At 37.5% G+C, this 26,065-nt stretch overlaps 1 protein-coding gene across 4 annotated transcripts in view; it reads right to left on the reverse strand.

The window, feature by feature from the left end:
• TMEM131L (transmembrane 131 like) overlaps nucleotides 1-26,065 on the reverse strand; it is a 79,067-nt gene that overhangs the window by 15,925 nt on the left and 37,077 nt on the right. For 2 of the 4 annotated variants that reach the window (XM_021530174.3, XM_021530170.3), the window contains exons 7-24: nucleotides 24,907-25,017; nucleotides 19,053-19,130; nucleotides 17,035-17,188; nucleotides 15,112-15,170; nucleotides 14,651-14,759; nucleotides 13,568-13,670; nucleotides 12,756-12,909; nucleotides 11,978-12,148; nucleotides 11,603-11,672; nucleotides 9,546-9,663; nucleotides 8,831-8,969; nucleotides 7,721-7,830; nucleotides 6,038-6,110; nucleotides 3,862-4,004; nucleotides 3,114-3,256; nucleotides 2,613-2,799; nucleotides 1,290-1,475; nucleotides 226-375 (exon numbers count right to left, since the gene is read on the reverse strand). In XM_021530174.3, the coding sequence (XP_021385849.2) occupies nucleotides 226-375; nucleotides 1,290-1,475; nucleotides 2,613-2,799; nucleotides 3,114-3,256; nucleotides 3,862-4,004; nucleotides 6,038-6,110; nucleotides 7,721-7,830; nucleotides 8,831-8,969; nucleotides 9,546-9,663; nucleotides 11,603-11,672; nucleotides 11,978-12,148; nucleotides 12,756-12,909; nucleotides 13,568-13,670; nucleotides 14,651-14,759; nucleotides 15,112-15,170; nucleotides 17,035-17,188; nucleotides 19,053-19,130; nucleotides 24,907-25,017 (2,258 nt within the window). Of the gene's footprint in view, nucleotides 1-225; nucleotides 376-1,289; nucleotides 1,476-2,612; nucleotides 2,800-3,113; nucleotides 3,257-3,861; nucleotides 4,005-6,037; nucleotides 6,111-7,720; nucleotides 7,831-8,830; nucleotides 8,973-9,545; nucleotides 9,664-11,602; nucleotides 11,673-11,977; nucleotides 12,149-12,755; nucleotides 12,910-13,567; nucleotides 13,671-14,650; nucleotides 14,760-15,111; nucleotides 15,171-17,034; nucleotides 17,189-19,052; nucleotides 19,131-24,906; nucleotides 25,018-26,065 lie in introns of all 4 variants that reach the window. The other 2 variants (XM_021530171.3, XM_021530169.3) reach the window with 1 other exon arrangement.

Consider the following 26,065-nt stretch of genomic DNA (forward strand, 5'->3'; position numbering starts at 1 on the left):
CTTTCATCACACAATTTTTACCTTATGTATTACTGGCAATATTCAAGATCAATAAACCCCTGAGTTCCCCCATTTCTCTTGGGTTGAGGTGAATGTTCTCTAAAAGAGGCTGCTTGGAACACTGTCTCCTTTAAACCAGCACACAGCAATATCAGTAACAATCAGACAGAAAGCACTACTCCACAATAAACAGGGTAGAAAAGAAGAAAAAAAAAGTATTTTTACTTGTAGGAATCAGAGCTGATTACATCAACAGAGTTGCTGTTCTGCTGTGGTGAAGCACTAGGATTTGGCCTCTGTCTTGATTTCATGAACTCTGCTAGAATATACTGGGCTTGCTGGAAGGCTATCAGAATCACTCCAAGCAGGGACAAACTGCCAAAGAAAACAACAGATACTGAAGGAACTTTCAGGAATATTCAGTGGAAGAGTTAAAAGGTTCTAACAAGATACACTTCTCAAATATTTTTTTCTATAAATTCAAATATTTTTTTCTGTAAATTTGAATTAAAAAGACAGACAATAAACTCAAAATACAGCCTTAAAAATGATAGCTGTAATAGTATTTTCTTTTCCTTTTTTTCCTTATAGGCCTTACTTGTTATTAGCTCAGTAATGAACTTTAAAAGAAAAAAACAGAACAAAGTAAAAGTTCATTCTAAAAGAGATAATCCTTGAGGGTAATTTAGAAGTAACTGTGTTGTAGTTTTACATCATATCGTAATATGATGTAAGACATCATAATATGAAGTAAGACATCATATCATAATATGACCTATCAGCTCGCTGTTCATTTATGATAGTCCTCATCATTATTTTGGTATTTATTAAATACTGTCTATTCTTTTCTTAGAGAAAATGCTGGCATAAAATGAGCTACAAATGCCATCATGCTTCTAAACTAAAAAATGTAGATGCAAAACATCCTCTCTCCACGGTATTTTAATTTCATCAAACATATATGGATCAAAACAAAAATTTTTCTAATTCATCAAACCACCTTCTCGATCATTCACTGTAAATTTTGTTAGCAGGAAAACAGAATGAAAAATTCCTAGTTTTTCAGATCCCTGTAATCTTCTCCTGTTGCATTTAGAAACAGGCAAAGTGGTCACCACTGTTACTTCACTTGTGTGCTCACCGTTTCCATTGTCCAAACCATGCTAGCAGCAGCACAGTGAGCATGGAAATCTCAGTTCAGGATGCATCAGCACGTGTGTGTTATCACCACGACATTCACACCCAGTGCATCTTGCAGGAACTCTGGGGTGCTGTGAGGAAAGCCTTACCTTACAAAGAGAACAGTGAGCCTCCAGAAAGACTCTTCCCAGCTGGGTCCTGGCACCACATCCGCACACAGCGGCAACAGATGGTGAGGGAGAGTCACGTTGAGCGTGAAGTGGAACTCCAAATCAGCAGCAGTCACCAGTGTGAGCTCACGAATTACCCAGGAAGATGTAAAGTCAGGAGTGAATCTGTCAGGAAAAACAGAGGTGGTGTTACTTTTCCATTGTTGGGCTGAATTTTACTTTCTGAAGTCACATGGACAACAAAAATACAAATATTCTGATGACAACAACAACAACAACAATAATAATAATATTTTAATATTTACCAATAATTTAATATCATGATTTAAATTACTAAAATATTCCCTCATTGAATTTTAATTCAAAATATGAATTATTAATTTATTCATCTAATAATAACAGTTTAGTTATATTAAATAATATGATTTAATAATATTTTTTAAAGCACATAAATAGTCTCAACTATCTGCTTAAACTGTGCAAGTAGCATTAGGTTCATCTTAAATTGGCAAAATATGTGGTTTATTGTGACTCTTCGCAATACTTTTATTACTGTGACATGTTTTCCTTTTATCAAGGAAATGCACATAATCAACTCAGATTAATCAACAAAAGCACAGCATACAACCAGCATGATTTCAGAAAGGGCCAGGTACTAGGGTACAAAGTACCTGGAAAGACACAGAAAGCAGAAGAAACACCAGATTTTCTCTTCTGCCACTTTCCTGACCCATCTCAGTGTTCTACTTGATTGCTAGAAGGTATATCTTGCCTTTCCAATCAGTAGAGGTGAGATTTGTTGCATAGGAAACCACAATTACTTTAATACAGTAACATTAACTTTACTTTTGCTTAAGATACTGATTTCAGTGAGAATTGACCAAGACTCTAAGCATTTGGTCAGACTTCCAATACTTCCAGTATCTTTCACTCAAGGATAATTTAAAAAGAATCAGTTTTAGACTATGTGCAGTGTTGGGAAAACATGAGTAGATTGTGGTCAGGCTATTTGGAACAAGCTTAGAGAATAACAAGCCAATAAAAAATTATGGCAACTCTTTTGTTTTAATTTATTACTTCATAATGCACTGAAAAAGCATGTATGCTGCTTCTTAAAAATAATGGGTCATATAAAGAACCAGTATGATATAATCTGTTTGTTAGTGTTATCCTGAGGGAAATTCTTACTAAATTTCTATTCAAAATTTTGTGTGTGGTATGTTATTGGAGTGCCTGTTTCTGCAATTAATTATTTCAAATTTCCACTTCAGTTATTTTGTCAACAAATTTGTCAGTGCTTACACAATGCTGATTTCTCGTGATGAGTTTTGAGCTAGGAAAAATTCCTGACAGTCTAAGACTTCAAATCCATATCCTTGGCAACTGTAACCATTGATTTTCATTGATGAAATTGTTATAGGAAGAGGCCCAATATTTTCTACTTTGAAGTTCTTCGTAATGGATAGAATTTGCTTGCTGTCTTTCAGTTCTTAAAGGGGAAAAAAAGAGAGCAATTATTTTACAGTACATAAAATTATTTTCTTGCATTCATAAATAAATTGCTATTTCTACTTACAATTGAATAAAAAGCCCATAAGTGACAAGATCTAATACAGACTATTCTGCAGTAGTGTATTTTTACTATTTTCAGTCAGACCTTTGAGAAAACAGAATCTACGCTTCTCACAGCCAAGCTCTTCAGCTTTTACCATTCTGTTTATGTAACATTCATGTTCTGTATCAGTACCAGTGCAGAGTAAAGCAGTCAGCTGCTCAACCAGAGACCTGTGCCTCCTTACTCACGTCGTCTGCAGTCCATTAGTGTAGCTTCTGGCACCTTAAATCGAAGGGATCCTCCTGCACCAGGGAGTCTTCCCCCTACTTTAAGCAATTCTTTGGCTCCAAAGCCTTCTACATTGACCACATCCAGAACAGTTAAGTTGTTTCTGCCATAAAATAAACATCAAGCAATCAGCCACTAAAGCACAAATTAAGTTTGCAAAATCATGGCTTTGCTCTCTAGGTGCCAAACCAAGATAACAGTGTTTCAGTAACAGAATCAGTGGCAAAACCTAGACAGGTTTCCCCTAAACAGAGACAGGATCAGTCCAGAACCAGCCACTAGTGAATTTCACATAGCGAAGGAGCAAGTTTAGCGATCAGTGCCAATAGATAACAACTGTGCCACCTAGTAAAAATGGTTGCTTCTTCAGTAAACTCTCTTTTGCGACAAAGGTAACCAAAGTTTGGCTGCATAAAAGACTCACTGGATCCAGAACTCCTTCAATTACTAAGTCAGGTTGAAAACAGCAAAGCCACACAATGTGTTTCACTCTTAAATCAAAACTGCCTCAGTAATGTCACATGCATTTTATAACACTCTGACCACAAATCAAGAAAATTAATGACTAAGACAAAAGGCACAAACACACAAGCAATTTTTATTACACCAGAGGTATTCTGACTTTCGAATTTTTACCATGCCAGGACTTTACAAAATCAATTTACATTGAGTTGCTTGATTCTCACTTAGAATTAAAATTTGGCTTACCTGATTAAAATAAGGGAAGTTACACTTTTGTAGTCAAGAGGTGTAAAAATTACACCAATTTTTCTGGTTTCCAGTGGCTGTAAACTTAAACAAAGCATCTCAGAACTGCATTTCTTGCTGATGAGGTCCTCTTGATGTGCATTCTGTTAAACAAAAAATGCACTTCTTACTCACAGAAAACTTGTGTTTAAAGATGTCAATAAAGAAAGCACTATTACACCACATAGAATATTTTTGGCAAGGTGCAGAAACTGCTAACTAATTTGTTATACCAAAGTCTTTCCTTTTGAAAACATAAAACATCAGATAAGATTGTTTATTTGAGAAAAAGTTCATATTACTGCACTTACTATCAGGAATGTATTACTTCATTATTTAAATCAGCTTTTATTTGCTCAGATGGAAAAGAAATTATATACTGTCTTTCATATTCAAGAAGTCCTGAAACACTTCACAACACAAGAACTGACAGTATACTGATTGCACAGGGAAATGTGGCAACCATTATACCCTCAGTGTATGACTTACAACTTGATTGAAGTGAGAAAAGAACTGCTGGTAAATATGCTGATCATTTGAGTCACTGGAAAGAAGCCAAAGAGACTTCTCTGCTATACTAATTGAAAACCAGAACTACCAGTACTTAGTCTGAAAATAATGTATTTTTTTTTAATACTGTTGTCTATTCTTTCTGCCTTAGAAAAATGAAAATAGCCCTATAACTTGCTCTTCCAGAACTGGGGTCGCCTCTTAGAAAGGGGTGATCAGATACTTATAGCAGTCAAGAAAACCATAAAGATTCCAAAATGGGCTCTTCCTTGCTGCTTCTCAGTTTTATGGGTGTTGTACTAACAGCTTTTCTGACCTTTTTCAGTTCAAAATGGTTTTTATTCTTAGTCTATTTTATGAAAAACAACACATAAAAACTATCAGAAACTGCATTTAATAGTTGCTATTTAGTAAAAACAAGCCATGTATGGCATTTGCAAACTTCCCCATGTCATTCCCTACAAAGACGAGCCTAACAATTCACTGAACATAAACTGACTAGGGAAATGATGCCAAACACAAAAATTTATATATTAACAACTATTGATTTGGTTAACAAGGCAAGATCTGTCTCATATGTGCTGAAAATCTATCTAACCATGCATGTTCCCCGTAGCTCTTCAAACCTAATGAAAAACATGCATTGCACACAATGATGTGAAGATCTACAGCTATTTTTCCATTTGGCTAAGAGTATGGTGTGTGGGACTGTGGAAGCTCACTCCTACCCCTACGCTACCTTCCCTTTTTCAGGATGTGCCTACAGGCTAGGATTTATTAACTGCTGTCTCCTCTCTTTTACAACAACTCTTACAACTGTTGCCAGAAAAGAAAGGTCACCTTTGATTAGCTTAGCAAACATACTCTTTTCCTTTTACAAAGTATAAATATTTCATTAAGATCTTAAAGAATATGTGCACAAACATGTATCTACACAGGACATTAAAGATGAAGCTGCAGCATGCCAAAACAGCCCAAGGAAAAAAACATTAATTCCGGGCTTTTGTACAAACCAGAAGTCCCAAGGAGAAATTCTTTGGGTATTCTGGATAGTACTCTGGTCACCAAAATATGCCAGCATCCCTGATAGAGCATTTTCTCTGTCATCCATGACACAACACTTCAGAGTTTAAGCTCAGCACGAATGTGCCATAGTCAAATTTTACCACACTCATGCAAAAACTAGGCAGTGGGAACCAGAGAGACTATGACATTCCAAACCTGAATCCAGAAGTTGCAATGCCATGAAGCTGAGACGTAGAAATCCTGGCTCCTCCTCCCCTGAACTACCCAACACTACTTCCCTCTTCTGAAAAGACAACCAGCCAGCTCCTGACATTGCCGACTCCACAGCCTGACACTTCACGGTCAGCCTGGAGCCACGGGTGAAGTCCCAACAACACATCCACACACGTGCAGGCATGCACACACTTCCTCCCTACAGCTGTATTCAAAACTGACTCAAAATCTGAAGATAACTAACTGCAAAGATACAAACCTGATGAAGAATCAAGAAAACACTGTGACACTGCTTTAAATTGCACTTGGGAAGAACTCAGAAGTAGCATAGCTAGAAAAATCCTTGTCTAGTGTGTCAGATTACTTCTACCAAAATTAGGCATCTTACCCTGTGAGAACATTCATCCATTAGCCTGAATTCGGTGGTTGTGAAATTAATAGCTTGCACATTTATGCCGAACCTAAATAAACCAAAACAAAAATATAAGCACTTGAACCCCAGCCTGTCAGAACGGCATTGACTTATTTTTACATGCTGGCATCTATTCTTAAATACAGACTACTTTTACAATTGCATTTTGGCAGTGTGAAATATGGTGGAAATGTGGGTCTGCATTTCAATAGAATACACTGCAAATCAGTTTTATGTGGATTCCACACATCTGGAAAACAAACAAATGGCTGGGCATTTTAGGTCTGTCAGTGTAGAATATTGTAAAAGATAACAGTCAAGAAAGAGAATTCCTATAAGCCACACAAACACAAACTCCCCAAAGCTCTTTCTGCTCACATAACTCTTAAGAAATAATCATTATTAAATCTCATATAATTTATTCAAATATCTCTCTTTCTGCTCATGATTTTTTTGGTATAAATTCCCATTTTCCATCACATAATTTGCAAATCAAATTTACTTAAAGCAATTGATTTGTTTGTCCAAATGCAAATTATAAGCATTTGACATTAGGTATTAAAAACTGACATAAAAACGTAAAATGTAGATTATACACGAATGGACCTCCAGCCACTGAACTGAAAACTCACTTGTCATAACTGTCTATGACATTAGCTTAAAAAGAAGCAGTAAATGGATGTGATTTCTGGTGAACTTAGAAGATCTGCAGAAACAAGTGTGCAAATACAGAGAAAATGTAATTGCAAACCACTAGAAAGAGTCTATGTGGAAACCATATTTAGTATGCAAACAGATGCAGTTATTAATGTGCATATATATATACACACAGACATATATATGCACGTGGATGTACCTATGTAAAGAAATGAGGTTAAGGAAGCAATTACACAGGGATTGGGACCCCAAATAAGCAAGTTACACCTAATCACACTGTCTCTAACCACACACTCCTACCAACTATAACATTTTTTCAAAGAGAAGTGTGACAGGGCTTATTTTGGTGAACTTCAGCTCACTCACTGGGTCCCTTTGTTGTTCATCTAACTCTTCTCTAGATTTCTCATTAGATCATCTCAAATCTAAAACAGAAAGTCTAACACGGAAACATTTACTTAGCTGACCCTAAACATTTATGTTAAGATTCCTCCCTCTGGATCTGCATTTTTCTTCCCGGTTCCTGTTTCTTCTTCAACCAGAGTTATTACCTAAGAAAAGGCTAAGAAGAAAACTCTACCTGGTGGAAAACTCTTCCTGGTTCAGACACCTTTTCACTGATCTGTCTACAGGCCCTACAGATACCAACTAGCACTGTGAGGAGATGCACAAGCCCAACTCTGTAAGCTGTTCACCTCACCTAGGCAGCTTGGACTAAGCCTCAGACACTAGAAGATGACCAACTATAATATATATCTGGCAGACACAAACTTGCTTAAAACACATTCAATTCGTGTTTTATCAATGATGAAGTACATTACAAAGGCATGCACCATACAGGGAGCTGCCCCAAACATGGCTCTATCTTCCAAATTGGTCAGAATGTAATCCCCACTTAAGTTACACTTTGAAAAACTAAATAAAACCCAGTAAGTAACAACCATAAGGCATAGCAAATAAATTTTTTTAAAAGGGAAAACAGTACCCTGAGATAGTTATTACCATTTGTTCAGCAGACTCAGTGAAGCTTGGGGATCAGGGTAGTAAGAAAGAGGCAGAAGCTGCAACGTAACTGGGAAGGATGAAGGGTTTCTTAGTACGAAATATTTTACCTAAATAGTTTGGAGGGGAAAAGAAAGAGTTAAAAGCTATATATTTGAAAACTGGTTGGTAAAATAATTCAGCACTGGCAATACAATCTGCATTTTCAAGGGATTTCAATCTAGCATCTGTGTCAGTGCAATATAATCATACATGCACATGACTGTATTTAACAGCAGGACATGTCACCACGATGTCATAATTTGCAAAATCAGCTAAGAGTGCATTTTGAACCATGTGTATGAAAATACAGACCACCCCCACTCCCCCAACAACCCTTTCACTTGGAGTTTGATTTATGCAGACAGATGTGAACAAAGCTGTTGCACAGAAGAAAGTGAAGTTAGTGAGGTGCCACCCCTCCTTAGAGAAGTCTAAATGCAAGCAGGTTATAAAAATTTCTGTAATGACTAACAATTAAATTGGACAAATGAAATATTAAGGTAATTCACAATATGTGCATATGAAAACTATTTCCATATGACTGGTTCTAGCGTAGGCTAGGTTAGTCGAGACCTAAATCTGACAAACAAGAAATAAATAACTGTCAGTGTGGCTGGAAGATACATTGTTCCACAAGTGTTGTATCTCTCATAAATGTTTTACACACTTCTGTTAGACAAGCCAGTGGCATGAGGAAGGCCATCCTGTATAGCCTTACATGCATCACTAGTGACAACACATCCTATCCCTAGTCCCGTGTTCAATTATTTTATCACAAACATGTTATCTTACACAATGAACTCATGGAAAGTTTAACAGCTACAAAAAATTGTCAGTTAAAATTGACACCGCTTTACTCCTCTCCTTGTACTAAAGTATTACAACCAGCAAGCTAGAAAACTTATCAAAGAGCCAAAGGGATACAAATTTAGTGTCTTAACTGATATCAAAACACCAGTTCATAAGCAGTAGGAAAATGCTAAGCAGCACTAAATGTTAAGCAGACTTTTTTTAAACAAGCTAAACACACATCAACTCAAAAAAATGTGTAGTAACAACCATCCTCACCATACTACTTTTAACAGCTGTGGCATTAAAATTGAGTGTAAGACCAGGCTCTGTAGTCAGCCGTGGCAAGAAAAAGGCAAAGGGTTCCTCTTCAGAGTTCTTCAGCTGAGTAAAACGAGCCGATCCTGAAATACTTCTCCTGCTTTATTGGCAAAAGCAGAAAACTTAGTTAGTTGCTTTTTGTTTTTTCTTTCAAACGAAGAACTACAACAAGAAGATGATTTGCCAGGACCTGTAATTGTAACAACCTATCGTTCTTGAAAATGGTCTCTACAAAATAAAGTCCATAAAGCTGTAGCCAAACAGCTAACTTCTGCCTACGTAGGCCAGAGACTAAAAACCTTGAAAGCCATTCAAAGACCCTGAGAAGACTGCTATGCAACCTGATGATGAAGGACTCATGCAACTCCATAAATGAGCTGGTAAAACATGCTTGGACTGCTTTCATGCCAGGTAGTCCTGGTGAGACAACTATAGTCATAATATTATTTACATTCTAGGCTAAAAGGATTACTTGTGGCTGGCAGTGCCTTGAAATGAAAGTTGTGGATGTCTGGGGTGCTCTAAAACTCCATGAGCTTCAAGAGAACTAACTTAAGTATAGAAAATGGACCAGAATGTTTTGTTCTCATTAAGGATACTTCAGAACAGAAATACTCTTTCTTACAACACTGTACTGGTTTGAATTAAGAACCTTAACCAATTCTGTACAGACCTGCATGCTTCCCCACGTCTTATTTTTTGCCACCTTTCATAAAGGTCACTTGCAAGCTCGGAATCCACGTCCCAGGCTGAATGGTCCAGAGAGAGACTCTTCTGCCAAAGCAGATTTGCTAAAAGGATAATAGTTTTTTTCAGATTTTACAGAGATAATATTTGTTCCTTCCATCAATCTATTCCTGAATACAAGTAATCAGTAACTGCAAAGCATCCAGACCCAAAACAAAAAAGGCAACCCACTTTTGCCCTTCAAAATGAGAGTGTGCAAGGGCATATATATTATTTTCCATATCAGATTTGTCTAAAGAAATATATCTGCAAAACCAAAGTAACTATACAAGCAAACAAGAGAATGGGTATTGCACTGGCTATGTATGCTTTAGTAAGCCCTTTTTACTGCTGTTGTTCCTAATAGATGCCACTGAAGAGTAACCATGTTATCAGTGCTCTACACAGTACTCTCTACTGATGGCAGTAAAGTACCAAGATAATATGCTACACAGTCATACAAAAATATGGCAGCATGGCACAGCAGGGAACAGAACAATTCCCACAGTTTGGCAAAAACAATCTTTTCATTTTAGCTTCTTTTCTAGATGCTGATAATTTTCTTAAATTCTTCTTAAAATTAATTGCAAAGCTTTACATCAGTCTAAAGATGAGAGCATTTTAGAAAATTACACTCATATTGGTTTAAGCATTTTCACACAGCAGAAGGCAGTTTGAAATTTTAGCTTCTCCAGAAAGAAAACAATAATTCCTTATTTTGAAAGTGCATATACTTTATTTTAGAATCCTTAATGTTTAAAGTAATGAATTGAGATTGGTGATTACTGGAATTATCTAACTACAATTTCTTTAGGTCAGTATTTTCAGGCATTACACATCTCTGTTTAGCAAATACTAGTATCCTAAAGCAGAAGGCAGAACACCTGTAAGTACAGATCTCATTGTATGTATTATTAGGATGAAAATAAAGTAAGCAACAAGGATTTTGTTGTATCATCCATATTCCTTCTCTGAGACTGAAAAAAAAAACAGAAAAGCAAACATTTGTTTCTAAGACATGGACCTTAGCATGCAAGCATTTGAGTAAGTGTCCAAGTCACATGTTTCTCTGTGTCACCTCAGTTCTTCTTTTCACATCTGACTGACTACTACTGCCTTCCTCATATCCCCACACAAAGATACATTTTAGGAAAAGGTCATCTTGAAAACATTTCCAGGAGAGTGCTCAAACATTTAAAGCCTATGATACCAGCTGCCTTCTGAAAGTCCTTACTACACAAAGAATAAAAAACACTATCCTGAATCAGCTTTTAACAGGTTCAACATTCTTTAGGTAGTATCATGCCATATACCTACTGCTGTATTTTGGTAAATGCCAGCCAGGAACTTAAAACAGCTCCCAGCATTACAATCTATCTGGAGATAGATTCTTCAGTTCCAGATAAAATGAGACCCCTTCTTTCTGTTCAATATGATACAGTGTCAAGGATGCTGTTTTATAAGCCTGATAAACCATATTTGCTGAAATCTATGGAATTATTGCTGTGAGAAAGAGATAAAGAGAAAGCCTTCAAATTTAACTCTAGATACAGGCAGATATTGGTCAATGTTTTTGTTTTTCATAAAAGAATTCCCTGGATCTGGACCCAGGTTACGTACATTTTCTAATAACTTTGAGTCAGTAGACAGTTTTACCATTCTACCTCAACATCTCTCAAGAAAACATGTATGAAGAAAGAAAAGGGCAATACATCACCAACAAGAATTCATAGGAGAGTCTTAAATACTAAAATTTAAAATATTTCAAGACAGAACAATAGTTTACTATGTGCTATGAAACCAGATGTCTGAAATACTGCACCATTTGCTCAGTACTCTCAGTCATTTATATACTCCCAGAAAAGTGGATGTTTTTAAACAAATGTAAAACTAAGTACTTGCATGAACAATTTCAATATTCTCATTACAAGTCCTGCTATATAAAATGAATTTTCTACAATAAAACTACTGTCAGATACCAGAAAAAGCCTTAGACAAGCCTACCTGAATCAGACTTCCCCAAGTAGCACTGAATATCACAGTGGGCAATTGCTTCAAAATTAAGATCTCCCTGCTAAAAAAACAAAACAACAATATGAAATAACATGAGAACAAATTTCAGTTTCTCAGTGCATAATTTCATAGAGTCAAATAAGAGAATTGAGGCCTTGAATTAAGAGAATTAAATGCCAAGAGAACTATAATTCCATCGCTCTTCAACTCTGGGGACTTAACCTCACAATCTTCAGAATGGTCTAACAAAGTGGTCTGAGCTTTTCTTTCAGGACTAAGAAGAGATTTCTGGCTTGAGAGAGACACTGCTGTAGCTGGGTTTGCAGTGCCTAACAATAATTCAACACATGCAACCAAACACAATACCTTGGACACAGTCGAATATATCTGCAGAGGTATTTCAAACATCACTCCCACATTTGTGGACAAACAGATACTAGAGTGCACATTTGTTACAGTGTCTTTCACACTGAGCTTCAAAGAAAAAACATTCCAGCAGCCTGGAGGTAGAGTCAGAGGTTCAGCAAAGTTCAGAATCTGAAAAGAATCAAACAACAGCTGAATTACAATTGGTACTGCACTTTCTGATGCAGTTGATACCTTGAAAAACACAAACTTTCTTTGTGTTTTTGCTGTTACTACATGGTCATGATCCATACAGTGCATTTATGCAAATCTCAATATCAAAACAAAAGAAGAGCCATTTAGATGCCTGTATCATCTAAATTCATAAACCAGATTTGCCTGATTTGAACCAAGCAGCTGTGCCAGTAAATTATCAGCTTTAAAGGTCATCTATGCACTAAAGGCTTATACTATGAAGAAATGTTGAATCCTAGAGAGCACAAACACACACATTCAACAATTATGAGAACAGAGCAATGGTCTGTAATTTGATGCATATGTAGCTGCAACACAAATGAAAGAACAGTTGTCAATAAAACAATACAAAAGTAAGCTGGACAGTGAATAACGTCTCTTGAGAGAGTAACCTAATAGTTACAGATGTAAATAAACCTGTATTTTTAACTGATTCAACCAGTTCTAAGAACACCAAGTTCTTCGAAGAACCTATTTTGTATATCAATGGTCCATATCTCAAAATCAAATACAAAACATTGCACAAAGAAGAAATAAGGCTTACCTTTACTATGTTCTTTGTTTCTCTGGCTATGAAGACCCCATTCACTTCAATGCTGAAGTAAAAATTGTTTGTAAACCATATGGACCAATATCCTGAAATATTATGATGTGGTTCTATATGAAACAGTGCTGCAGAAGGATCTACATCAAAATACCTATAAGTATATACAGAAAAATATAAATACACCTACTATTGTCCTTGAGTACACAACAAGTGGTCTATACAAGACAAGATACCATAGCATTCTTGTATGATGAGGCTCTTCTATGTTTTCCCAGAGAAGAACAAATTTATTTGGGAATAATTACATATGAGAGTAAAAATTCACAATAACCATGTAAAAGAAACAAGTAAAATATCTACCCTCTTGTCATGTTATAGTACAACATTGCCTTTTGCTTTGTGATACAGCAGGCTGGAGGAAATTGGCAAAAGATGTCTGAAGCAAGAGAATACTTCACCATTTTTCTAAGACTATCCAGCTTCTGTGTTGCATTAACAAGGGTGCTGGAAATTTTATCATAGAGTAAGCAACATTTATATGGTATGAGCTGCTAAAGCACAACTTTTTGCTGGCTCCTAAAATTCTTTTTGGGATAAAATACAGAATTATTGCTTTAAATGTGACAGGTCCGTTTTGGCAAATGACACAGCAACAATAGGAAGAAGCCTCTTCACTGACCTTGAAATCACAGAGTGACAAAGGAAGTTAACCTCATCTCTTAAAAGTAAGGTACAGTATTTTCATTATAGTGTCAGTGAATGTTAACAAACAAACAAAAATCTAACCTACCAACCAACTGCCAACCTACCCTTCCATCACAGGACAGAAAACACAGGCTTTGAGTGTTGTAGTGCCTTTCAATAGATAGTTCTTGTGGTCAGAGTAAAGATTTTCACTGTCACAGGATGCAGCTGGGAAAACAGCAGACACATGGAATACATCAGCCAGAAGCATATCCAAAATTATTTGCATGGGAATATTTGCAAGAACACTAAAAAGGGGAACCTTTGCTGGTGCAATCCTCACACAGGTGACTCAAGTATCTAATTGTTTAAGCCCTAAGACTCAATCTTTTTAGAGGTTTCAAACCTTTCCTTAAGGAGTATTCATGAATGCTAAACACCTTCAAAAACACACACACAATAAGGTTGAAGAGCAATAAGGTGAAGAGAAACCCAAGCAATTTAAACTACCTGTCATTGGCATAGCATTCTTACTGATCAGAGCATGCTGCCTCCTTTTAGCAAATGCAAAACTACTCTGAAAAAGAGAATCACTTAACATAACAGTCCCTTCTTCCTTCTTATTCATCCATGCTTTCCCTAGGAAAAGCATGTCTCAGCGTCATTATGAAAGCAGCCTGACTCAATAATATTTTAAGTCTGTACACTGCAGTCTAGTGGTCAGAACAGGAAACAAGCTGGAGTCAGGAATGCTTAAATGCCAATCTCTGCTCTTCCACAAACACGTCTGGTTTCAGGCAAGCCTCTTCAATGGTCCTGCCAAGCAATGTCACAGAAAATGACCACCCAAGCACAACAGCCTTTTAGAAAATATATTCAAAACAGAAAAAAACCCATAAACTATAAAAGGATGTTGAAAAAGCATATTCAACAATTATGCTTATTGTAAAATCAGCTAACATTTTAGCAACTGTTTTTTTCTCCTTTTTCAAGCATGTGTAGCTTAGAGCGTTCAACCAGCATAAGAGGAACCACATACACACAAAAAGGGTGGAAACTATTAGCAAAAAGAATTCATCCTCTTTCTCAATAAAGCCTAGACAAGTTTATTTTGAGATCTTTCAGGGTCTCTGCTGAAAAAAACTACCCCTTTTTCAGCAATCAAATCCTATTTAATCATATTTTCTCCAAATATGTGTAACCTTTACCTTTACAAGAAATAGAAGCAACTTTTGTGAAGTTAGTCGATGATGAGGATAGCAGTACTGGCTCAAACTCCACAGTTGATGTGTCTTTTAGTGGCAACTGCCGTATTTCCTGCAAGAAGACAAGACAAATTATTTTTATAGCAGTACCACCCTTATTAGTGTTGCAGTTCCTGTATTAGTCTATCTTCTTGTCAAATTTGCATGCTACCATCTGCCATTTTCTCCTATCTTCTAAACCAACAGATAAATTCTTATTCAAGCAAACAGCTCTTATGTATTAAAAAAAATCCATCATTGAAATACAACATGTCATCTCAAGGATCTATTAGACATTTGGGCACACTTTAAAAACTTAGAAGTGTGACATTTGCCACCAGCAAAATCAATCTGCTATTAGAGAAAGCTAATTCCCTAATCAAATTCACCACCCTAAATTATGACTTCTGGAAGCCCACAATTACCTGTATATGCACCAGGCTGTTTCCAGAATGCATGATATACACATCTACTGATGAATGACCTGTCCAAAAGAATAAACACCAAGGTAAGATCTCCAAGGACAGAAACACTTGTTTTGTCAGACACACAGTAGAAGCAATCCCAATTTAAATTTTAAAATCTTTGTGTGACAGATACCCATGTAAAAAAGAGGAACTATTCACATCTTGAGCTGGCAAACATTTGAGAGAGAAGTAAAAATGCTTTAAAATGAAAGATTTAAAATACAAGCATCCCCAGGAAATAATATGAAGCCGGATTCACCACTTTGGGCTCAAATCAGGAATGGTCCTATCACCCAGTAGGTAGCAAACTATTCCCTGAAGCAACAGGAGACAGGGGTAACACAGCTTTCACCTGCTGGTAAGGTGGTACAGCTATGCTGGGGAACCACCCTTGGTCACTGGCAAAGCTATGTTTCCATCCACGGGACAGTAGAAAGATGCAGAGGACCAAAAGAAGGGCAGCAGGACAGAATAAGAGATAACCATCATACTACAGTTACCTTCAAGGAAGGTAACTTGAGTTTTTTGCCCTTGCTTATACTTGTATTAAATCAGTGTATGCAGGCTGACATGAAAGGACATTCTCCCACCTGACCAGTTCTAATTTCTAATAATTAGAATTTCTGATTTCTAATAATGTGTGTGCTTTGCTCAGCTGCTTGAAAGCAAGACTGCAAGTGCCAGCTTCCAAAAGAGGGTTCAAGGTTGATTATGAACTCCACATACCCACAGCTGTTTAAAGCACATACTCCTCTGCAGCCTTTCCAGCTGCTTAGTTCCTCTGTGCAGACCCTGCCTACCTGCCGTCCTACTCTAGGTGCTAACTTCCCACCAACAGCTAATCCAGAAGGCTTATAGGACCAACCTCTAGCACAGACAGGACTTATAATTGCACTATATTTAACAGAAAACAGCCCTAAAAGATACTTCTAGTACTTTAACCATCGAAAGTGTTAACAGAGAGCACCCTTGACAGAACAGATGGAAACAATTTTCTACCAGCATCAGAATAAATGTACATCCACAACTCAACATAACAAAGCCCTGGCATCTCATTGGCAGGAAAATTAGGTTTACAGTGTGTATTTCAGTTTCAGCTCTGTGAGATACCACATCACAGAAAAGGCACAAGGGAAACAGTACATATTGTAGATATTGTTTTGTGTATATTGTACCTATTGTTTTGTGACTAGATTTTGAAATGCATTTCTCTAAAGACAAAAAGATCATGTTCTTTTTCAGCACGTATGTTAAAAAATATTATTTTAATCTGGATTCTTAAGCAGTTTCTTCTTCTCCAATCAGAATGGAAAACTGGCAGAAATGTCTAAAAAAAGCTATTCTAACAGACTGCAAGGCTCTAGAAATAATTTTAAATCCCTTGGATTTAGAGGATTCACAGCATAAAGAAACTGCAAGGAGCTGATTGTTTTGCCTGTGGAATTCTAGCTTACAAGAACAAATGATGTGCACATCTGTATTACCTCATTATCCTAATTTCCATAACGGCTATTATCCCCAGTCCTGTATAAACCACAGTGCCTTCACGATTCCATTATGGTCAATTTAATTAATGGAAAACTAGAAATGCAGTTTTCAGAATTCAAAGGACCATGTCATTATTCCACACTATTTAAGCATGGAGGTCTAAAGAATTAAAGAGATGTCATTTACAACTTTACAATTGTTACTTTTATGAAGAAAACTGTTTATGCTAACTTTGCCTGACACAAATTCTCTGCAAGCAGTGTTTAACTGAACTTGGTCTCCCTTACTTGTGAAATTAAGCTGTCACTGAATTTGGTTCAATTTAGGACATCAAATTACAAATTATGTATAAAACCAAGTTGAATTACACTAACAGGTAGATTTAGGACTTACCTGAGGTCTTTGTTCTTTCCATTGCTACATAAACTATAAAAAGATTCTCCAGTAAGTATTGTCTGTGCTCCACAAAATCTTGCTGGGCATTTTCCACTCTTACTGTTAAGCTCATTTCTAGCAGCATTGGGTCATCAGACATAAAACAGCAACTCTAGAGTGAGACAAAAGGATATGGTATGTGTGTGTGTGATAGAGGACAGAACAGAAAAAATTCATTACACTAAGGAACTTTGAGAAATTAATCAAAGGTATTATCTAAGAGACAATGTTTCCAGCACCAAAGTGCTGGCAAAACAAAAGTAATTAGGACCTTTGCTAAAACCTCAGCAGAAGCCAAACACAGTGCAGGTACAGAGAGCACAGCAAAAACAAAGACAAAAACAATTTTAAAAGACACTGAACCTTGAGAGAATGCAAATTTATAAACTGTCTTAGTCAGTCTCACCTCAGGGACTATAAAACAGTTTCCTTTGTTAAATCCTCTGCCTTCAATAAAATGTGCCATAAACAGACTGATGCATGTGTCTTAATGGTAGGAAGACAGTTCATGTTCACTGGTCTGTTTATAGTTAATTTTTCCAAATCCTGTGTTTTTGTCTCCATTTCTCACTGAAGTAATTTTAAAAAAACAAACATACATGTACAATTCGTAATAGAAAACACTGTTGTCTGGCTAGAATACTTCAGAAAAATACAAATAGGATCTTATTTCCATCTCTAAGTAGAGGCTGCTGTTAACACAGCTAAGTCATAGCAACTATGAAGACACGGACACCATTTCACAAAAAAAAAATTAAAGCCAACAAAGCAAAAAAGAACTAGACAACCAACAGTGAGCAACATAAATTAGTCTTGCATCAAACCACAAAGGTCACACAATTCAGGCTCTGATGCCCTATCAGGAGAACTAATTTGTTCAGGATGGAGGATTAGGAGGAGAAAACTGGCACAGGAAGTGCTCTTAGAAGTGCAGCAAAACACTTCTAGCTAATCTCAAGTGGTGCAAGCAAGTACAGCAGGAGTGGGGAAGCTCCTGAGGATGGGATGCCAGCTCACAGCTCACGCAGCATCAGAGACCCTCAGCACCTGAAATGGCTGCCAGGAGCAGGAGAAGGGGCTGCCATGGAGACTGGAGCACAGGCATGGCATGCTCTTGGGAAGCTCAGACCTAAGGGCAGACAGCTGCACTCCACGCAGCCTCCAATGCCCAGGAGCACCTCAAGCACCTCAATGCGCTCTGCACCGCAAGAACCAAACGGGGAAGCGAAGCAGCTCAGGAATGCTGCCGCATGCAACACGTATTCCATACAGGAATACAGCTATGGAGCCTGGGCCTTGCCACTCCTGGGGAAAGAGATGCTGCTGGTCACAGCACGGTCACCTCACCCACGGCATGGGTGCTGAGCAGCACCCACCCGCCCCGGAAGGACATGGAGAAATGGGAAGCGAAGCAAACCCGGATGGCACTGCCCAGGACAAGGAGATAACCTCCTGTCCTGAAGGCTCAGTGCTTTTGGAGGGGCATCTCTGCTAAAACACTATTCCCTCCTTGGCTCCACCCAGCACCATGGCTGCCCTCATGCTCCCCTGAGAAACAGCCCAGGCTTCAGCCTCTCAGCTCTCTGATCATTTCTCACTGTGAACCAGACACTTGTGAAAATTTTCTGGAGAAAAGAAATTACAGAAATCTAATCATTTTTGTGCCCCACATCAGCAGTACAACATCTACACACCAGAATGCTTAACCTGTTGGACTGGTTTTGGTTTGTATATTTGGGAGGTTTATGGGGTAGTAGGTACCTTTTTTAATCTCCTTCTCTCCTAAAGATTTTACTGTGATACGTGTGACACTAAATTTGTATCAGCGGATACAATTTTATAAAAGCAAAATTCCCCTTTAAACTGAGACGTTGAAAACTGCATTTTTGCTAAAACTTCTAGAGCTGTGGAAAGCATCCCTCTAAGCTTGGCTTAAAAGAAGAAGATTTACATAGATATAAAATAATAAAACATACCTTAACTAGCTGATATGTGTCATTAGGTAAACTGCATTCAAGGTGAACCCTTAATAGACTAACATTCATAGTTTCTGTCTGTAAGAAAGAAAAATGAAAAAAACATCAATCGCATTGTTTCAAATGTTACATAAATCCAATTCGCATACTATAATTTATAAAGATAGTAGGACTGCTTCCTCATATATATAACTCAACAACGTAAGGAATTTTTTTAATGAATACAATTACTCTGTATAGTCCAGTAATCAGTCTCTGAATCTCAGGACTCCATCAATATCTTCCTACTTATCAAACTGTTATTACACATGATTATTAAATATTTATATAGCATCTGCATGAGAACTCTTACAAATCTTCTTATGACAAAAAAACTGTATTCAACAGGGCCTTTGTGTGCAATATAAAAGCTTATTTCCTTGTTTTCTGTGTATTTTCTTTGCTGATTGGATACTGAAATACAGTATCTAGGCCAAGAACATAATGCTTCTTGGACATGGTCTGATACATAGGCTCCATGCCAAAATGGACAGACAGAAAATACTTGTTTTGCCTTTTTATTCACTAGAATGGGAAAAGAAAAGAAAAGATGACATTGACTGTGCCAGCTTGTAAAGCACTCATAAATCTAGTGGGGCAACAGCACCGACAAAGCCAAGTATAGTTCATGAAAGCTATCTGGAAATATGCACTGCCAAATTACTGACATAAGATGTGCAGCCAGAATATCTCTATTCTGAATTAAATTTTTAAAAAAACAAAACAACAAAAAAAGCCAGAATCAGAATGGCAGACCTGTTTCTTACAGCCAAATTTCATGCTAATTTTGAGGCTAATGTGGAACCCCCACCCTCTCTTTCTCTTGTGATACTGATATATCTGAGTAGGGTATCTGTAGGTTCAGTTTTTTGAAGGTGTTGATGAAACTGACTTTAAACAATTTCAATCATATGATTCTGAAAAGCAAAATTGAAGAAACTTTTGAAGTTATCTAGCACCCTATTTTGTACCTTTTTAGTACAGGAAAAATAGGACAGGCAGGGGTACATGAGTAGAGAGATTTAGCACATGTGCGGTCCAGTTTTATAAAAGCAATGTCAAAAGGAAGATAATATTTGCATTCCTAATTCAACAGAATTTCATACCAATATGACTGAGGCTTCACACAAGAGGGCGACATAGCCCCTGCAAAGGTAGTTAGTGGCAACTCAAACAGTCCCCAGCACAGCTTTCTGGGGGACTCAAACCCCTGCAAAGTCTTTTCTTTTTTTACAGATGTTTTTGTCTGTATCAAAATGTGAGAGCAGGAAAAAAAAAAAACAAAAAACAAAACAAAACAAAAAAAAAACCCACATGGTTGCTAGTAGAGTTTTAACAAGGCAGTAAGATTACAACTTTAGAGGTCATTTTCTTATCAGATAAAACTTGATGCTTAGAGTTCCCTTTCCAGTGCTTCTTGAAAAAACACTACTGCTTTCATGGTCCTAAAATAAGGTTTTGTTAGCCCTTATTCAATGCCATTGTCATTTAAAGTAACTTAAGACCCCACATCCCTATTTAAAAAATCAGCTACATATTTTTCCAGCCTTTGTTTTTCTTGACCTGGCATAGATCTAACATAGGAACTGCTGCACCTTAAAATTGAATCTTCAAATGTACAGAAGGGGAAAAAATGCTACTGGGATGTATTTGCTGTTGATCAGTTTTCTAGGGGAAATTTTTATTTCTTTGTGAGGCTATCTTCAAAACAGGAAACAGATTTGCATTTCTTTAAGGCAGACAATAATGCGTAACTGTCGTGCCCAGTATCTTACAGCACCAGCAGGATGGCTCCGAGTTAACCCTAAAGAGAAGATTAATGCATCTGAGAAGGAAACACTGTCAGAGGCAGAGTTTCCAACAGACAAATCCAGGACCATCTCCCAGCAGTGCAAGCACTCGTTTATACTGTAAATATCACTGCTAATGAATCAGAGCAGAGAGCTAAGTTATGCAGCCAATGTTTGTACCAGAGGCAAATTGAAAAGGAGAGGCACAGCAGGAAAATCTCAGAGAGAGCTCTGCAAAGCCCTGACACTTAATTACCTGGTGCCTCTATTTTGTATTAGGTACTTGGGCATACATACTTGAATGTACATACACTCAGCACCCACAAATCCTGTATGAACAAAGACAACTGACAGAATCCACACAAAGTCTCTCAAAGATTTTTTGATATATTTTTGCATTGTTACCAGGACCGTAGAGTTCAAATCACTTCCTGGAGGTTTGGCTACAGTATCATTGAAAAAGAACAACACTGAACAAGCCTCCTCTTCTTCCCATAGGCTGATCCCTCAAAGTTCCTGTCCTGGACAGTCCCTGGCCCTAAAGTGGTATTTCCATTCTGAATGGTGTTAATAAGCTGTCCCTGTAATAAGGATTCAGCAGAGTTTCAGCAGTTTTTTGCAGACAGTTATCAGGACAGCACACCAAGAAAGCTCTACTGTCTTCCTTCCTTCCCTCTCCACACCCAAGCACCACACTTGGACATGTTTGCTTCTACGATCCTATGCCCACCAGTGCAAAACATATCTTAAGGAGTGCTACATTTCTGCCAGTACTTGCAATATTTCCCAAGCTGTCAGTGCATAAACTTTTAACTCCTCTGGGAAGACTCAAAGCAGTATATGTGTGTCTTTTCTAGAAGACCCTCCACCCTACATGCCACTCTTCCTCTGACATTTCCATCATCCTGAACACAGTGAGGCAGTGATGTAGCTGCCCTCTTAGTGCTGTCCAAATACTAAACAATGCCAAAAACCAGGCAACTATAGCAAAGACTACACCCAGAAGCTGGGTAAACAAAGATGACCTATATGGGCTCCACCATCTGTTACAGCTTAGTGGTAACTAGCCACTGCTGAGTGGCCACGTGGACATGCAACAAATTCACAGTGTGGGACACCACTCTTCTTTCCTCCCAACGAGTGAGCCATGAGCCCAGAAATCCTGGGAACCAGGAGCACAGGCAGAACATGCCAATCTCAACCCTTCAAGAGCTGAAACACTGGAAAGGGTAACAGAAAGATAAAGACAAGAAAGGCAAGTTTGCCTTTTTATTTTCTTATTAAGCACAAAAGTTTCTGCTTAAAAACATGTGGGAACGAAGAAGAAAAAAGAAAAGGCCTTTGTGCTCTGCCCATTAAAAGACAAAAACAACACACAAAATCCATGAGAGTTCATTTTCAACAAAAAATTCAAACACAAACCTGTCATATATTGTATTTCCAATGGAAACACTGCTGTAAACTTCCATCTATAATCCCCAGGTATATGCTGTATTTCCAACACAAATAGCCTACAGTGGCAGAATTTTACCCATGTCCCTATTTACAATTCTGGCCTTGACCTTCAAAATATTTTTTTTTCCAAATTGAAGAAGCTACAAAAGGGGTGGTCAACTTGGTGAAGAAATGGACAGCCCATTACCAAAGACACTACAGAGCATGGACACTTCAGCTTGGCAAAGTGAAAGTTAATGCTTCTGAGTATAAGTGTCAGAAGCAGTAAGATTTACATCAATTAAATGTGCATCTCAATATATAAACTGGCCACAAAGCAATTTGAATTGGAAGTCAGGTGTAGGTTTCCAACCATCAAAGTAGTAAGAATAAGTATTTGGAGTAACAAGGCCTCCAGCAATCCTGGTAAGTCACTTTACCTAGCACATGATGGGACTAAATAATGTCAAAGCTTTTTTGGCCTTGTTGATCAAGGATGTCAGTATTACTGAACAGTTTAAACACAACCACGTTTAAAAGAGGAGGCAAAAAATAGACACACAGCATGGAGCTCTCTGTCTGAGGTTTCCAAAAAGTATCAGTGGACTTCAGAGGTAAGGACACCTTCCATGTTTCAAACTAAATGGTGTCACCCAAGGTTAAAACTCAATCATCCCAAGGTGAAAAGGACGTGCAAATGAGGCTTATGCTACCCTGAATTTATTAAAATAGGTATTTTATGTCAATTAAAAATAAACAGGGGACAAGAAATGTGCACAGCTAAGTGAGTATGACTGGTTTGTTTTAAATGCTTTTTCACTACAAGACTCCATTCTATGTGTAATAGTTATGTATCCTTCAGTTTGCCCTTGTGTAGTCACTCAAACCTCATTCTACATCTTCCGAGCTTAAAATATAAACTGGACAAAACAGAATGATACCATTTTTTAATGAGATCTGGATCAGAACGTAAGGAAGATGAATTGAAGAAGACACTTCTGGAGAGGACAGCTCACTGTAGAGAAACATTCTTCTGAGAGGAACCCAAACTCAAACATAAACTCCTCTCCAATATTTAGATCTTGTCTATCATCTTCAAAAGCTGAGGAGCCCAGCCCACTGCTGCAGCATTTCTGCTCAAGTTGATAACATGCAGTGAAGAGTGTTACCTCAATTACAATACAGCACAGAAAAACTACACCCAGAGCTTGGAGAATTGAATCAACACTCTCTCCCACCTCATGTCCTACAAGATTAGTGCCAGGTAGTACCATTCTGCACTGCTAAACATGACCTCAAACTTGTACTCCATACAAATAAAACACAGGATAATGTTTGTCACTCTGCAGTGAGGAAAATGTTAAATGTACCCCAAAGCTTCTTCACTCAGGAATTTAGAATTTAGTTTTAGAACTGTAAAAAAGCATGTATGCAACTTTCAGATTCAACCTGACAACAATCCATTGAGCTAGATATGAAGATGCAGCCATTAACAGCATCATAAAAACCCCTTCTCAGTTCTACCTCTAGTACCCCAAATTATAAAACTTGAAGATTTTTGCTTCCTTTCCAAGATTCTGCATTTGTATGTCCACAAGCAAGCGCAACCATGTGACTACGGAAAGAGACTGGTATGGAGGAAAAGGAGAGAAGGAAATTGTGCATTAACGTTGGACAGAGGTAAGATTGACCTAACATATACATATACCAGACTGAAAAATCTACATATCATCTATGCTGGTAATTTTTCTCAGGTAGAAAAGAAGGCATCACAAAGGCAATTAATGCAGCTTACATTTTAGATAAAGTATTAAATTTTGTTTTTCCAAAAGCATACTCAGAATACCTTAGCACGTAAAAATGTCTGTGTATAATACAATAGGAAATCTGAAAGATCCGTTTTTCAAATTAGTTATTCACTTGAGAGGTTCTGTATGGACTGGAAAACTAAGAAAATATCTGCAACTACAACCAAATGACAGAAATCATTAAACTTCTTTCAACTGCAGTATTTACGCCTCATAAATTCAGCTGGCTGTGTTCTCCAGACCTCCCTTTGAAGATGTGGTAAGTAAAGCTGGTATCTTCAGCACCAACAGGCAGGAGGGGATGCTGCAGCCTGACTCACCCAGTCTCATCCATGCAGCATGCCATGCTTTTTAACTGTGGCTAATTGTTGGTGTAGCCCTGCTGTAAATTCGCCTGGGAAAATGGCCAGAAGTAAAAAAACAGAACAAACCAATACAGCTTCTCGTACTTCTCAATTTTATGGTATAAAGTTTATCTTTTTGTTTAGGGCAGACCAACTCTCCAGTTCAGTCAGAGCAGAGCCTCACAAATAGTTTTGCCAATACAACTTAGAGGACACCCCACCACAGGGGTACAAAGAAGAACAAGTGTGAATAGCTTAAATGCCAAAGATTGTCTCATAAAAGCAGCTGATCACAGTAACCCTATATCTTGCATCTCTCTCCTGCAGTCATTGGTACTCAGATTTTTTGCTAATGTTCCTTGCATCCAAACAACCTGAGGTCAAAAATCTTTTGTGGTTAAACAGACTTAGGTCTCTCCCCTTGAAATGTATACTGTACCAGTGTGTGTGATGCCTGGATGTTCTGAATGTGTGGAAGCAGTAAGTAGGCATTTGCTAGCTGCACTTTAGGTTCTTCTGGAGGAGACATCAGAGTTCCCGTTCCAAAAACCTAGTATTAAAAAGAGGTCATTACATCAACATCTAGAATTTCAGTTATAACAGCAACTTCCAAAACTACATTGCTAATAATAACAATCTTCCCAAAAAAATTGTTTCACATTAAATTATTTTAAAAGACAATAACCATAAGTTCCAGTGTAGAAAGTTATCATAGACATAAATGGCACTTAACAATTGTCATTCATTCAGGCACTATTACAAAGACAAAACAAAGCACTCACCAGCAGAGCATCGGGTTATCTCAAAAACAAAAGTATCTACATTCTCCAGGCAATTACAATAAACGTATAACCATTTAGGAGAACAGTAATTTCGGAGAAAACTTTGTTACTAGTGCCACTGAATATTAAATTCAATGGCTGTGCCTTAAAAATTTAGAATAATATTTTCTCGTTATTTTGGTTTTTGAAGGCTGCAGTTTTCAGAACACTATAAGATTTGTAATTTGGATGATTCTACTGTATTTACATTTTGCTCCACCAAGATTTGTTTATTGACAATGAGATGCACAAAAACTGAGGGGCGTGGAGCCAAGAGGGATCAAATAGGCAGGGGATCATCAGAGGCTAACTAAAATCACTTTGGGCTTTTCATTTGTATGCAAAGATTTATTTTCTAACAGGAAAAATCCTGTTAGAGGCGCCCCAAGAGGGCTTTGGAGCACTGTAACTGTGCAAACACTCAAGTCATGCCTCCTTTTGAAACTCTTAAACCTAATGTGAGCTGAAAACATGGACAGCTACTTCCTCTGTCTCAGGTGACTGGTGAAAATGTCCATGAAAACCAGTCTGCTACTGATTTTTGCAGCAGTCCAACAGGAAACAAACTGATTTTGAGGTGTCACTGACAACTGCTTCCCTGCAACTTGTTGATAAAAGGCTGAGTTGACTGAGCAATAAATTAAGGGTGCAGGGAAGGGTGAGGTATCAAAAAGAAAAGGTCAATCACTCTATAATGCACTTTTCTCTCATCCTTAATGAAACATTCCTGCTAAATGTGGCATTACTTCTAATAAATAGTAGATAACTGCAACATTT

Source organism: Lonchura striata, chromosome 4 (genome assembly GCF_046129695.1).
Source record: "Lonchura striata isolate bLonStr1 chromosome 4, bLonStr1.mat, whole genome shotgun sequence".
NCBI lineage: Eukaryota > Metazoa > Chordata > Aves > Passeriformes > Estrildidae > Lonchura > Lonchura striata.